Genomic DNA, 13,464 nt, shown 5'->3' with positions numbered 1-13,464 from the left:
AGTGAACTTCATAGGATAAGGGGGGATATTATTGCTGCCTGTGGCTACTTAATGGGAGAGTGTAGAGAAGACTACACCCTACCTTCTTAAAAGTCTGCAGTGAGAATACAAGAGGTAATGTAACGGACAGTAAGTGGTCATGAGGAAGGCTCCAATAAAATACAAGAAACTTCTTTTGTGCCATGAGGGTGGTTGAGCACTGGAACAGGTGCCCAGAGACTTGTGAAATCTTTGTCCTTGGAGATGTGCAAAACTGGGTTGGGCTCTGAGCAACCTGAGCCAACTTTAAAGTTTGAGCTAAGTGCCAGCATGGCCCTATATTGAGTGAAGGACTGGACCAGCGCTTCCAGAGGTCTCTTCCAACCTAAATTGTTCTGTGGGCCATACTCGCTAAACTGGAATCTGGAAAAGATATGAAAGTTTAAGTGCTTAGTTACAAATACAAAGTGCTTTTTAACATCGTAAATGATTGCCTAGAGTATGAAGAGCCATGCAAATTCCTAAGAATTTCAATTATACTCTCTGATCTTACTGAAATGGTATAATGTCTCTTCACCACAGTTTCCTTTGGTTTAAATTTCTGAGGATTTTCACGTCTATATAGTCTGAAGGTTAACAAGCTGCCTTGGAGGACTCTGCTTCCTTAAATTTTGTATTCGTTATATGCAGTTGAGACACTAGAAAAGAGGGAACAAGTAAAAATTGTTGGTACTGCAGGTACACCTGGCAGTGTACTGAAGGCCAATGTATTCTTCAACCATTTGTAGCAAAGCAGGTTTACAAGCAGAGCAGTTAGCAGAAGTGGTGATGGACTCCCTAAATTCATTTTTCCTAGCTCGCTTTCAGCCCTATGAGCTCCTATATCCAGATCAGACATGACTGGAATGGGGAAAGCAAGCAGGGAACAGCCTCTCTCTTGTCTCCCCATCAGCTTCTGCCCCTTTAGTACAAAGCTGTGCAATGTTTCAGCCGCCTTAAATGGCATCATAGGGATCAAAGGCAGTTAATGGGGATTTGGGAGAGTCCACAAACATGCATTTGCATGGGCTGAAAAGTATGGACAGGGTGTGAGTAGAGTGGGAAGGAAACTACTAGAAAGGAGGACAAAAGGTACTATGTGTGCTAGCAAGTATGAATCCACATGCCTAGTACCACCTTGCACGTGACTGCCCTGGCTGGATTGATGCTTGTTTGTCCCCACTTTGGGTTCCTTAGAAACCCTGTTTAAAAGCCCCAGCAATGAAGAAGCTTGCGAGTCCGAGAGCTGCTCGATTTTCTTCTTGCAGTTTTGTCTGTAACTGAATGCTCAGCAGCAGTCCACTACACATTTCTTTGTGCCTTAAATCAGGAATTCCCAAATGGCTGGATTTTTACAACCCATCAGCTTTTTCAGGACTTCAGAAACATCTGGAAAGGAGGGGAGAAGTTATGGAGAAGAGGTTGATGCAGTTTGCTGGAGAGGTCTGCTGAATACTTCTGACAGGCAAGGTGCCTGATGAAGTCGGAGTGGGCTGCAGGAACGCCTTGTGCTGCAGCAGGAATTGGGAGCGGTTTGAGCCCTCCTCATCTGGCTTTCCACTCCCTGCCTCGCTTCTCCACGGGTGGCTTGGAGTATCCAGTGTTACTGTGGGTTCTCTGTTCAACAAAGATGCTCGTTCTAGTACAAAGTCATTTTTGTGGTGTTACTGGCTTGTTTTAGTGGGTGTTTCATAGGAGACTTGCCAATAGAATTGGACTAAGCTGTTAATTTAGCATTAAAGTAGTATTTTAAGGTAAGAGAATTCATGTTGTGGAATTACTATAATTCATATTATGAAAGTGAACATTTATTGATGCTTACCCACAATATAGTAACTAAGGTGTTACTTTTCATTTCTAAGGATAAACTGTCTAATTTCAGATACTGTGGCACACAGTACATCTTTCCTTTTCAGTGACTGATTACAGTAAGTGCATTTGACAAGCACGGTTCTAGTAAGTAATGCAGTCTTTGATATTATTATCTACATTTTTATAGTGCCATTTTGAATGGACTCTCCAAAATTAGCTCCTCTTCCGTAAAGTCCATAGAGGTACTCAGTTTCAAGGTAAACAGAAAGGAAATCATCAGTCGTGCGTTTTACAGTCCTTGTTCCATTTGTTTTTTCACTTGGACAGAGGAAGAATAAAAACAAAGGGCATTTGTTATCTAGCAAAACTCAGAAGCTATTTCACATGAAAACATAATGACTGTGACAGGCTACAAATAGCATTGAACATGAATCTTTTACAGAAGAAAGGAGGAATGTCCCTTGGTATATTTACTTCAATCAACACTAATAAGGCTTGTTTTATGTGTTTTATGCATCCGCCATCATAATTATAAATCCTTGACATTTTAGCACTAGCATTTATATCTGCCAGGGAAGCTACCCACAGTCAACCCTCAAGGAATGTCTGTATTGTTACTATGGATCTCCATAACAGCTCTCAAGTAGTTACTAAGTGGCTTAAAAAATTACATCTCAGTCACGGTTGAAGGGCTCATCAAACTTTGCCACAAATATCAATGTTAAGTACCCAATCAGCTGCATTGTTTGAAGTACAGTCACGTGTGCTCATGAAGGAATAGGTCGGACAGGAAGTAGTAGTATATAAGGTCTCATCAATCAGGTAGATTTTTTTTTTTGACATGACCTTTCAAAAAAAAAAAAAAAAGGCAAAAAGAAAAAACAAGCCCCAAACCTGCCAGTTCAGCTACAGGGAAATAACAGGAAGATCAGGATATCTTTTGATTTGATCACACACACAAAAACAACAGCTAGACTTTCTGAAAAGCGTGCACAAAAGGGTTTTCTCAGGCATGATTTCTTAATACAGTTGTGGTGTTTTTGTTTTTTTTTTTTTTTTTTTTTTTAACCTTTGTAGAATAGTTCAGGATGTTCCCAAAATAGCAATTAAAAAAAAAAAACCAAACCAAAACAACCAACCAAAACCAAACGAAAACCCACACAACAAAAGCTGCAAGAAAAATTAGAGCAGGCTGTTAAGAAACTCTTAGAGATCTGGAAAGTCAGGTTCCTAAATTTAGCTAGTTAACACAAATTCAGTGACAAACCCGAGAGCTAAATGCAAGGCTTGCAGTAACAAAGCGGTCCAGAAGTTTTGATCTCCCAGAAGCAATGGAGAGTTTGAACCCCTTCCCATGGCTGTGATGGGAACCACAAATCTAGTAAGTTCAAGTATGCGCTTCAGCAAACAAAACCCCCATTGGGTAACTACCAGTGCCACAGCACAGGCACAGCAGGAAGGCTGGAGAAGGAGCTCCAGAGGGTCAGCAAGAGTCCTTTCTTTACACGTGGCTGTCTCTAATTAATTCTCTTTTACACGTAGTAAGTGATGGGCAAGAAAAGGAACTCCAGATTTCTTTGGGAAGTAGATCTGTTGATTAAAATGTGAAGACTGGAAACAATTGGCATCTCACTGTTTGGACAAACTTTTACAGCGTAGTGATAATTTGAATATCTCAGCTTAATTTATGAAGAATGTTATTTAAAGTATCACCTCTTGCCAGGATGCCCATTTATGGTGAAATACAAACATTTGAATCACTTGGCAGTATTGAGGACCTCCAGTGGCCCTGGGCATTTAAATCGAAATAAACCCTGCAGGGCTCTACCAGTCCTGGCCTCAGCTATTCCACCCTTGGTTCTTCTTTTTTGTCCTCTGCTCTGTCCCTTGGGTTGTGCCAAAACAACTGCTCTGTCACTTGGGTACGGATCCCTCCCTGCCACCGGCACACTCCCTTCCCTTCCCCCTTTCTGGGGGACCTGGGGGACTTCTGAGCTGGGACTTGGTCTGGGTCTTCTCTCTCTTTTTTTAGGCATGCTGCTTTTCTTCCTATTTCATATTTTCCTTGTATCCTTGAAGAGTTTTGAGAGCAGAGGCTACCAGTGCTTGTACTGCGTGCAGTAGGATTCTGTTCTTGGCTACTTTCAGACAGTACCAAAAGAAAGCTGAATAATAAGGGTAGGAAAAGTGTCAGGTGGTCTCTGTGAAGATACTTTGGTGTATGTGGTTTTGGCATGTAGGTAAACAAGATAAGCTAATCACCATAGCTTTCATGTAATGTATCTGTAATTTGTTTTCATATGTAGGTGTGAAGGAAGGCTGCCATATGGTGTGTATATTGGTACTTTTCCTTGACAGCCTTTATTTTAAGTTAAAGGAATTCCAGGGCAAACTATTATGCAAGAATACCATTTCAAATACTTATCAGTGTATGCCAGAAGAATACCTTGAAAGAACATGGAAGAAAGGCTGTAGAGCTCCAGGAAAGTTTTAAATTGAAAAATTAAATAACACTTTCATCCATTTTTGAGGTATCCTAATTACCTTAGTTCTGTCTATGTTGCACTGTTACCAGTCTTTCATCTTTTAACCATTTGAACAGGAGTCTTTCATAGTAATATATAAAATCTGATTTTACATTAATGAGTTTGTGGAGTTCTGAGGAAACTTCTACAGTGGCACTATGAAGTTTTTTTGTTCAACATATGGTATACTTTATTCTTGGTCTTCTTGCCTCGATCTAAAATATTCTTGTCGCCTTGTGGGCATAAGTTAAAAGGTATAACCTGTGCCCGTAGAAGAGTTTCTGTTAGGAAGATGAACTCCTTGAGAGAGCTGCAAAAATGTTGTGTTCAGACTTCATGTCTGTGCACCGCACTTCAGTGTGCTGTCATGGGAATAGGGGCACAAAAATTGGTCCATCTTTGTTAACAGACAGAGATACATCACTACTGCAAGATTACAGACAGCGGGAGTCCAAGGAGATGTTAACTCAGTGATGTGTTGACAGAAATTTGTTTTGCGTTGTTCAGAGATGGAGCAGCTGGAGGATGGAGAGTTGCTTTTCTTACTGGTCTCGTTCCCTGAACTGACTCACCGTGGATCTAGCAAGTTGTAGCACTTGCAAGAAGGAGCAGTAGAAACCAGTGGTTGGGGAAAGAGGAAAGTCAGGCCATAGCAGCCTCAAAGTAGATGTCAGATTTTGAATTTAAGATGGCCTGGTGCGAGCTACTGGCTTGAAGAGGTAATTTTACTTTTATCTTGTGTTGGTGCTGGTGCTCCAGTGTCTTAGGTGGCTGTAAAGAGCTGACCTGCCCAAACATATAACCTTGCTGAAAGAAAGGCGGTGGGGGGGATTCCTTTTCCCTTTCTGCACTGGTCATACGTAGGCTGCTGTCACCTGCAGCCTTTCTCCACCTGTGTCTGGTTGTTTGCAGGTGCAAGCACCTGGGGAGACTTCAAATTGTTTTGATCTTTTAATTTTTTTTTTAAATTTTATTTTAAACTTTGCTGTTTTCTGATATCAGCGTGTTACATATATAAACACTGTGTGTCTTTCTACCTCTTTGTTATGTATGTACAGGGATAAATAAAAGATTAAATCCTACAGATCCCAAATTGAGGATCAATTTGAGAGCAAGGTAATGTGAAAAATTTCTCGAAGAAACAGACAGTTTTACTACCTTTTGTTGTCCATAGTGAGAGAATAATGTAAATAAAGTTTTGAATGTGAAAAAATTAAGAGGAAAGATTTCCATGAATGAAAAATGTAATACGACTTGAGCAATTAATTCCTTTTTGTGCTTTTGAATATATCATTCCAGCTGTTGAAAATTGCATCTTTTCAATCACGTACTGATGCTAGCCTGTGACTGAGAACTTCTCTTAGTGATTTTATCCTGACAGTAATTGAAAGCTGATTAATTTAATTGCAAGCAAGCTTTTATTTTGCCATATCTTCCTTAGTACCTTGTGTACATGCCTGGTGCTTGGGGTCAAAAAGGAAATAGTGGTGTCTATTTTCTAATTCAGTACAGAAAAGCTAGTAAAACATACAGGTTTTAACCTTATTAACAGTAATCTAGTTGTCAAAAGTGTAGTTTGAAGAGAGAAATAATTATGAAACCTTTTATTTAAAATGGTGTATAGGGCAATGGAAAGTCAGCTGTTTCGGGCTTAACAGACAAGCGCCTTAAAGCAAGATCTGTAAAGTTCTGCTAATTGTTCAAAGGTGGGTATGTTTTTCTTTGAAATTCTGAAGCCCCGCGAAATGGTTTATATTTAATTGAGCTTAATTATCTAGCCCTAAAACAAAACTGTTGCAATTTTCATTTGGAAGGACTTCTTTTTACTGTTTCTTGTGTGTATGGTGTATTTCCCAGCACACGGTGAAGCGCTCCAACACGGTTCTGCAGCTGCAGCTTGGGCTTATGAGTAGAGTGCAATGAGTTTTGGAAGGACTGAGAGCCCCCAGAAAACATTAACATTTCACATGGGAACAGGGATATGGGAACACTTTGTCTATTTTTACATAATCTTGTTTTAATGTTCTGCACACTTTGCAATTGAATTAGCAACAAAATATTGAAAGAGCTGTACCACAGGACACCATGCGAAGTTAAAATTTGCCTACATTGCCTTGCAATGAATTTTCCACTCATGATCAACAAAAATGCTAATAAAATTGCACTGTTCATTATTGCTGCCTTGTGTTGTGACTACATCAATGTAAGTAGGGAGGAGTTTAGTAATCAAAAATGACAGATAAGTGCTAAGTTTTGATAATTTATTGATTGTGTAGGTAACTGCTAGGTTGTTAATAGAAATTGCAACAATACTGGGGTTAGAACCATGTTACCTATATAGAAATACATAGATACCTCTTACAGTAAATATTCGTGTTCTTTAACCTTTAAAAAACCAGAGACGCTTAGGTACAGCAAGTGTACAACACAGCAACAGAGTATTAGCATAACTTCTACAGTTTATAAATGTCTAGAGTGATATTTTGATGTGTTTAAAAAAAATAAAAATCATCTGACCTACTGAACTCTCAGTATTTATAAATGTTGAACAGGTAAATAAAAAATTAGTGTTGTAATCAATGTTGTTTTCACGATATGTTTGTGGGGGATTTCCTAATGCGTCCTGAAGTTCTTTTCCATCCGAAGAGATTTGCAGTCTGTTCCAATTAAAGAATTTTCCATATTGGAAATGAGAAGTCAATTACTACAATTATTTCTGAATAGTTAATTTACATAATCTTAATTGTATTCATTCCCTCTGAAAGGTTGAAGCTGATATTTATAATGCATTGATTGATTAGCAGTGTATTTATAATGTTAGAATTGCTACCGATAAGGTGCTCCTACAACTGCAGTCCTGAGGAATTCTCTCCTGAATAAACATTTGAGAAGACAAATGGCTGTTTATCACACTGGTGAGCAAAGGCATTGCATCTTTGGTACCTCCACATGCAGTACTGGAAGTATCTCCTTTCCACACTCTCTAAAAAATGGGAGTTTAACTCTAGATCATGTTACTTAATTAATGGTGTGTTCTGTACTGTACAGAAATACACTTTCCTTGGTTTTTTTAATCTGTCAAAATAGTGCCTAGGTGTAGACTAAGGAACTGTGGGCTTTTCGCTGAAGTCGCTTGAGGAATGACAGCTGCGAGAAACTTCCCTGCTTTCAGATGAGTGTGAGGCCTGTGTGGTTTAGCTCTGAGAAATCTTCCATCCATTTGCCAGGATGTATCACAGGTGTTTGCCTGCTGTCAGCTTCCGCCTGTGCCCTGCCTGCTCCAGCACGGAGTATGAAAATGGAGCGCTGGCATGGCTAATGTGGGAACTGGGAATGGGGATGGTGGCAGAGGGGGCCTCTTTCTCCTGACTCTACAGGAGTCGGGAGAAGAGGTGCTGACATGAGTTTCCCTATCTGCCAAATCTTCTCCAAAGTCGAGTTGATGCAATCTTCAAACCATTTTCAGTCCTTCCATATAATTAGGCAGGTGAAGACATGGAGGGTTTATCTACTTTCAGGCACTGTGATTTCTGTATGTCGTTTGGCCTGAACCAAACTCATTTCTGACCAGCTATTAAGGCAGCTGTTTGAGTTGTAACCTGTTAGTTCTTGGGAAGTGTCACCCAACACTGTGGCAGGTGCTTTAAGGATCCTCGGTGGAGCAATGACACAACAAAGTTGTAACAATCAAAACTTTATTTTAACCTGGACCCTCCGTAGATCAGGTTCTGTTACAAAACTAACACGCAAAACTCTCTGCAGATTGAGTTGTTCACTAATGTCCTAGACCCTCTGCAGATTGACTCATTTGAACACATCAGCCACAACTTGAGCTCAAGGCATGCCTACAGAACTCCCTCAGCTGAGGGGGAAGGCCCCCCGATCCCCATGGCTGGCAGCGCCACTGCCTGCAGTAGCAGCGCTAGCTAGGATCCCCACCAGGCCTTCATCGAATAGTTTTGTTTGGAAGGGACCTTTAAAGGTCATGTAGTCCAAACCCCCTTGCAATGAGCAGGGACATCTGCAAACTAGATCAGGTTGCTCAGAGCCCCATCCAGCCTGACCTTGAAAGTTTCCAGGGATGGCACAGCTGCTACCTCTCTGGGCAACCTGTGCCAGTGTTTCACCACCCTCATTGTAAAAAACTTCTTCCTTATATCTAGCCTAAATCTACCCTCTTTTAGCTTGAAACCATAACCCCTTGTCCTGTCACAACAGGCCCTGCTAAAAGGTTTGTCCCCATCTTCCTTATAAGCCCCCTTGAAGTACTGAGAGGCTGCAATAAGGTCTCCCCAGAGCCTTCTCTTCTCCAGGCTGAACAGCCCCAACTCTCTCAGCCTGTCCTCATAGGAGTGGTGCTCCAGCTCTCTGATCGTTTTTGTGGCCCTCCTCTGGACCCGCTCCAACAGGTCCAGGTCCTTCTTTTGTTGGGGGCCCCACTGCTGGATGCAGTACTCCAGGTGGGGTCTCACCAGAGCAGAGTAAAGGGGCAGAATCACCTCCCTCGACCTGCTGGCCACGCTTCTTTTGATGCAGCCCAGGATGCAGGTGGCTTTCTGGGCTGCAAGCGCACATTGCTCGCTCATGTTGAGCTTCCCATCAACCAACCACCCCCAAGTTCTTCTCCTCAGGTCTGCTGTCAATCCATTCTCTGCCCAGCCTGTATTTGCACTTGGGATTGTCCCGACCCAGGTGCAGGACCTTGCACTTGGCCTGGTTGAACTTCATGAGTTTTGCACAGGCCCACCTCTCAAGCCTGTCCCAATGTCCAAGTCCCTCTGGATGGTGTCCTGTCCCTTGAATGTGTCAACCGCTGCACACAGCTTGGTATTGTCTGCAAACTAACTGAGCGTGCACTCAGTCCCACTGTCCATGTTGCCGACAAAGGTGTTAAACAGCACTGGTCCCAATACCATAATGTATGAGCCTGCAAGAGTGGCAGTGCAGGGCCAGACTGCCGCTCTGGTCTCTCCTGGTGACCAGTGGAAAATGGTATAAGAATACATATAGCTTAATATAGGTTAATTTTAACATATAGCGTTCTCCTGGTTTACCTTTCTGGTTTTCACTAGTACATATTTTGGGAGTTTTTGAGTCTGAGGTAGTGCTTGTGTGTTTCCATTTAACAGTTCTTGCTGGTATTTTCCATCAGTTTGTCTAACTTTTTTGAGGCAGTCCCTACTTTTGGTTTCTGCAACATCCTGGGGCAGTAAGTGTAGAGTATTACAACTTAATATAGGATTTAATATGCTATGGTGTGAAACCGTGAGGAAACTCAGCTTGATCCAGATGAGGAATTCACTTGTTTATTCCTATCAAATCACAGCTGAGTTCCATTTACTCTATTCTACATTGCAAATGCTCAAGTGAACTTCGTATCCTACTATTATCTAAAGTGCTTTCTGTGCCACAGTCCTACATAATCTCAAATTTCCTCTTCATTAGTAACTGCTCCTTTCTTCGGAATTAAGTTTCCACAGCAAAAGTGAAATTGAGAAAGCAAACCTTTTGGTGGGCAACAGTTGTGGGACTCCCTGAGTCATGATGGGCTTCCATAATAATATGGACATGAATAGTCATTTTAGAAACAAAAGACACCGTAGGTTTTTTTCTTGGTACTGGAGAAAATTGCCATGGTCTGTTGATGTCTTGTTCTATGGCAGCATTTTTGGCTTGGTGGTGAATTCAGTGTGAACACTTCGGTAGTTTCCCTGCAATGCAGCAATAAGGTGCAAAGACAGTTGTCTTTGTTACTGGGATTGGTATTTCCAATATGCTTTGGACAAATAAAAAGCAAATTTTGTATGTTGTATGAGTTATTCGTGTGGCCACAGAAAGGAAACAGGCTCCATATAGAAAAGGAAAGCAAGTATTCTACCTAATTATTTAAGGGGTTTTGTGTGTTTCTGAAATATGCATTGGTAAATATGAGCTGACATATTTCTAGCAACCAAATTATAAATGAGTGTAAGACCTGAAAATGTCAGTTTCTTCCTTAGAAGCACTTCAGGATTTTTCTTTTCATTTTTCTTTTCTTTACCCTCTCATACATTCACTTTTTCCTGTAGGCAAATGAGTTCCTTTAAATGTTTATCTCTTTGTTTCAGAATACGACTTATCATAGGATATAATTTTTGACACGTGTCTTGGAAGCATCAGAGGAGATTTGATGTACTAATATTTTTTATATAGAGAGTGTGTATGCATACCTTAAAATAACACAGAGAGAGAGAGAAAGTAGTAAATCAATCCTTTAAACTTGTGTCTGTGTGTATCGTGATATTGCCTAACTGGTTGTGTATGCTGTGGCCTTTTTCAGGATTAGCTAAGAAAAACTTTGGTGTAATCCTAAGGAGTTCAGAAAAAGTGAAATAAATGAACACCTTAAGATGAAGATACCTTGTTTAATGCTTATTAGGCAAAGCGTTTATCATTGTAAGGCACAAGAGCTATGCCATGTCAGGTAGTGGGGAAGGAAAAGTGCTTGAGTCTGTTGCTGTTACTTCCTTTTCTCTCCGAGAGGGCTCTGGGGTGTCAAGTGTCCCATTGATTGAGAACAGCAAGTCTTCTAATTTGTTTAGATTCATTGGGAATTAATAATTTTTTTGATTGTTTTCCCAGAACTGTAACACAGTTAACTGTTTTTCTGGAACTGTAACGCAATTTACACCCAGCCACATGTATCTGAGTCACTTTTTGATGAAACTATATACGCTTTATCTGATGACTTTGTATTAGTAGGGACCAAAAGGAACATCCCAGTGAGAGGCCAGGTTAACTGAGGCAAAAATGATTTTTCTGGTGTTTTTCTTTATCATTTGTATGTCAACATTAATGTCAGTTTGGACAGCAAACTCCGCAGTCTGTTGTTGCTTAATCTTGACCTTCCTGCGTGCCTGAAGTTGTGGAAGAGCCAGTGACTGAGGGACAGTTTTCAGAAGCGATGTATCTGGTATAAGCTTGCAGGAGAGAATGGGAGGAGATGGTAGAGATGCCTGTGTATGTGTGCCTAGCTGAACCAAGAGACTTTCATCCTTACAGAGGCGATTGGGAAACTCCACACTCTGTCATTCTGCCGGATGTATCTTGTCCTTGGAATGTAATTATTATGTACTTATAAATAAAACATGTATCTGCTCTCTCAGTGCAGCTTCCATGGTTGTGTTACCTTTGTGCAGTGTGTCAGTCAGTAGCACTAAATTTTTTTAAAATAATAACACCCTCCACTCACAAGAATTAAATGCTGTTCTGTGTTTTTAAGCACCTTCAACCCTAAATGTTTTGGAACAATGTAAAATGCTCGCTAATGGTAGCATGCTAATTCTGAGAAAAGCATGCCAGCGCAGGACAGTGCTGAAGCATATACTTAAGTCATATTGAATTCCATGCATTTAAACACAAATGCACGTGCTTTCCTGAATCTGTGCGTTTATTGTTAGCTGTTCTAAGATCGTTATTTTTGTACTCCAATGAAGGATAAATTTTGCTTTTGGGGAAAAAAAAAAAAAGGTGATGTTTGCTAATACTGTAAATATACAAACTGTTTTATCTTTTGTTTTGATAGCTGATTGCTGTTTATGATGAGCAAGAAAGTCACCATAAGACTGATGGCACCAATGGCAACGTGACAGATAGAAATAGCCCAGACTCTTTTGAGACGGAGGTAGCAGCTCAGCTGGCTGCCTTTCAGCCGATCGGTGGTGAGATCGAAGTGACTCCTTCTGCCCTAAAACTGGGTATGTATATCTTGCATGGTTATTTTTTAATTTTCTGACCAATATATAGTACTTTTGTATTTCTTTCTTCTTACCTGAGTGTGTCTGTAGTCTGATTTTACGTATTTAAAGAAAATTTTTTGCACCTCATTGGTTGCCTTGGGCTTCAGTGAAGACAATTTTAATGACAAAAGTTGGTCTTTCAAAGAATGGATGCTGAAGACTGTAACTGAGCATGGCAAATTTGCACCTGAGCCTTGTATCCTGCTGTACGTTATGCCCATCCAAACAGCTGGGGTCTCTGTTTTTCTCCTTTCCTTGTCTGGGTAGGTTGCTGACAGTCCTTCATTGTAATCTTCTGAGAGCGGAAGAGATGAAACCTATGCAAAGTATTTTCAAATAACAAAGTCATTGAAAAAAACCTCAGCATTTTTGTTGATGAACCTGGGTTCAATGATTGTAAAAATGCTGTGTGCAAATACTCGTGATTATGTGAGCTAGTGGGGGGTGGCAGGTAGAAGGGAGATACTGGTTGCAAACAGTTCAGCTCTTTGCCTTTGAAGAAGTTGCGCAGCAGGGTCTATTTGCCTATCTGACTCTAAGGTGAGCAAACTGTGATTAGGAGAGGCTTCTGCTTAATTCCCTCTTATATCAGAGGGTAACATGTGAAGTTCTGCAACTCTAGTTGCCTGTGTTGTTTCAGTGTGCCTGGAAGGCCCAGAGTTCAGACACCGTTTTCCAATTATAAAAAGGTAGAGTCTTGTATGTTGAACACAAAGCAATTTGAAAGACTTTTTTGGATTGAGAGCAGGCTAAGCTGTCACCCAGATACTAGATATAGAAGCTTTCAAAAACAGATTGAAGGTGAATCCTCTTACTGTCTGCCTGTGAAGCAGTAGTACGCTGACAGCGTTTAGCAAACGAATGATGCTCAGGAGAGACTTCTCTGCATTCCACCAGAGCTCATCATCCAGTTCACCCTGTATCCTTGAGTACTGCTAGTGGTCTCCTAATGCTGCGCAGTAAATTTTTGAGTGTAACCGGGTGGGGTAAGGATGGAAAAACTACCTCTGGTTGTGCTATTTTCATGGAGCAGTCTGATTACGACTTCAGAAATTGAGTGTTCACTTGTCTGTTTATTTTAATTGCATTTTTAAAGGAAAATGCTGATTAAGAAAAACAATGAGCTAGAATAAAATTTCTAATAAAGCTTATTGGATGATACTGTGTAACTTCTAACGGAAACCTGCGCTCATTTTTTGTGCCTGATGTAGAAAATATTGATATTCAAGCTGCATGAAAATTTTTAGATGCAAAATTCTGTATAAATGGATCACTTCTGTTTTTTCTATATTCCAGAACATAGAAAAATATCTTCTTTATTTAATGACACA

At 40.6% G+C, this 13,464-nt stretch overlaps 1 protein-coding gene across 7 annotated transcripts in view; it reads left to right on the top strand.

Annotated features, from left to right (window-relative positions):
- PARD3B (par-3 family cell polarity regulator beta) overlaps positions 1–13,464 on the top strand; it is a 425,873-nt gene that overhangs the window by 122,501 nt on the left and 289,908 nt on the right. For all 7 annotated transcript variants that reach the window (XM_074593647.1, XM_074593644.1, XM_074593642.1 and 4 more), the window contains one exon: positions 11,920–12,091. In XM_074593647.1, coding sequence (XP_074449748.1) covers positions 11,920–12,091 — 172 coding nt within the window. The remainder of the gene's footprint in view (positions 1–11,919; positions 12,092–13,464) is intronic.

This window comes from Larus michahellis, chromosome 7, assembly GCF_964199755.1.
Source record: "Larus michahellis chromosome 7, bLarMic1.1, whole genome shotgun sequence".
Lineage (NCBI taxonomy): Eukaryota > Metazoa > Chordata > Aves > Charadriiformes > Laridae > Larus > Larus michahellis.
Note: the sequence above shows the minus strand (reverse complement) of the source record. Positions and strands in the feature narration are given on the sequence as shown.